At 43.9% G+C, this 2,259-nt stretch overlaps 1 protein-coding gene across 1 annotated transcript in view; it reads left to right on the forward strand.

Annotated features, from left to right (window-relative positions):
* The window catches only part of LOC106879824 (engulfment and cell motility protein 1-like), a 21,070-nt gene that overhangs the window by 11,649 nt on the left and 7,162 nt on the right, over positions 1-2,259 (forward strand). Inside the window, exons 3-5 of the mRNA XM_052978103.1 lie at positions 710-882; positions 1,704-1,803; positions 1,899-2,002. Coding sequence (XP_052834063.1) covers positions 710-882; positions 1,704-1,803; positions 1,899-2,002 — 377 coding nt within the window. The remainder of the gene's footprint in view (positions 1-709; positions 883-1,703; positions 1,804-1,898; positions 2,003-2,259) is intronic.

Here is a 2,259-nt window from a genome sequence, read left to right on the forward strand (position 1 = left end):
TATCGACCCCGAAAGGATGAAAGGCAAAATCAATGTTGGTGGGATTTGAACTCAGAATGTAAAACTGGACGAAATGCTGCTAAGCATTTTACCTGGCATGCTAACGTTTCTTTTCTACTCTAGGTACAAGGCCCGAAATTTTGGGGGAGGGAGGGAGCTTGTCGATTAGATCGACCCCAGTAACACAACTGGTACTTAATTTATCAACCCAGGAAGGATGAAAAAGCAAAGTTGACTTTGGTGGAATTTGAACTCAAAACATAAAGACAGACGAAATACTGTTAAGCATTTCGCCTGGTGTGCTAACGTTTCTGCCAGCTCGCCACCTTTAAAAGGCAAAGGGGCCGATACAGCTTGGCACCAGTGACATCACAGATCATTTCTACAGCTGAGTGAACTGGAGCAACATGAAATAAAGTGTCTTGCTCAAGAACACAACACACAGCCCAGTCCGGGAATGGAACTCACTACCTCGTGATTGTGGGCCCGTTGCTGTAACCACTGAGCCATGTGCCTTCACTATATATATATATATCATCATCATCATCATCATCATCATCATCATTTAACATCTGTTTTCTATGCTGGCATGGGTTGGACGGTTTGACGTACACACTCTTACACGCACACTCACACATTCCTAATGCTGTTCTTAATAACGTCCATGTTTTTCTTCCCCCTCACCTTTTGTTTTTCTAACCCCGATCAGGTGAGAACTTCTCAAGAAGTTTACGACAAACTAAAGGACCCAGAATGGACAAAGAAGCTGGAAGCCCTCAAGTTGCTGTCGACTTTATCTACGGACAGCTCCTTTGCGCAGGAATTCATCAGCAAGCAAGGATTGTACTTGTTAACCTCCATCGTCAATAACAGGGAGCAGTAGTAAGGACCCTTATAATTTTCTCTTTCTCTCTCTCTCTCTCTTTCTCTCTCTTATGCTTTCCTTTTTTTTTTCCTTTCCTTTCTCTTACAGTTCATAGGGTTATGCTCAAGTTGGCTCCCTCATTCACACGTGCCATCCTTGCTACATTCACCCATCTTTTTCTTTTGAAACATTCACTAGACAAAACTTCCCTCTCTACTCTCACCTTCCTCTTCAAGTGATACTTGAAGAAGTTGATGAGAGATTGCGCAGAGAGGAAAGTCTTTGTCTCTAGACCTTTCAGACGCATCCACCATGCACATTCTTTCGCCATAGCCACAAGTACGATGAAAATGGCTCTTCCTTCCAGTTTAAAGGAAGGAGGCGCAACAATATTCACGATAGACTCGGTTGATAAACCAACTCGTCCCACACGTGATAACAGTCGTTCGACAAAAGCCCACAGGTCGGAAATGGTTGAACACAGTACGAGTGCGTGCAGAACGGTTTCGTCGCTCTGACTGCATCTCGGGCAGGTTGGCCCCGTGTTTTGAGGCATGCCTGTAGAACTTATCCCGAATGGGTAGCGCTTCTTGATAGCACTGCCAGGCCAGGGATCTCTGGAAGTTGTCCATAGGTCCCAGCCCGAAAGTTGTCTTGAATAGATAGATAGACGGACGGACGGACGGACGGCATGTGTGCATATTGTTCGTATGCAATTGTTTTCATGTTTTATATCGTTATTGTTATGTAATTCACAAACGTCTTCTCTCTTTTTCTTTCTTTCTTTCTCCATCGTGTCTCCCACCATGACCATCACTACCACCACAACCACTTGCAGTGTAGGGACTCCTCTGGCATTTTGCCTGAAATCCTTTGTGTCCCTAATGGATCACAGTATCGTCAGTTGGGACATTGTGGACGAGGTTTTTATAGAAAAGGTAAGCCTGCATCACCAACACCAGCATTATTATTATTATTATTATTATTATTATTATTATTATCATCATCATTGTTGTTGTTGTTGTTATTGCAGGTGGCCAGCACCCTTGACGACGAGTCCTGCTATTCCGATAACAATGTCGATAACACATGTCTGCAGACAGCCTTGGAAATTATTGAGGCAGTTCTACTGAACAGGTAAGTCGTGATGGTCATAGCAGCAGCAGTAGCAGCAGTAGTAGTAGTAGTAGTAGTAGTAGTAGTAGTAGTAGGGTGATGATGGGTAGGTGGGTGGGGAGTAGTGATATTACTAGTGATGGTAGCAGTAGGAGTCATCATCATTTAACATCTGTTTTTGCGATGCTGGCGTGAGATGGAGGGACCATTTGAACCAAGCTGACAAGCAAGAGAGTGGCACCAGGTTCCAGTCTAATTTGGCTTTGTTTCTACTATAT

The sequence above is a fragment of the Octopus bimaculoides genome, chromosome 30 (assembly GCF_001194135.2).
Source record: "Octopus bimaculoides isolate UCB-OBI-ISO-001 chromosome 30, ASM119413v2, whole genome shotgun sequence".
Taxonomy (NCBI): Eukaryota; Metazoa; Mollusca; class Cephalopoda; order Octopoda; family Octopodidae; genus Octopus; species Octopus bimaculoides.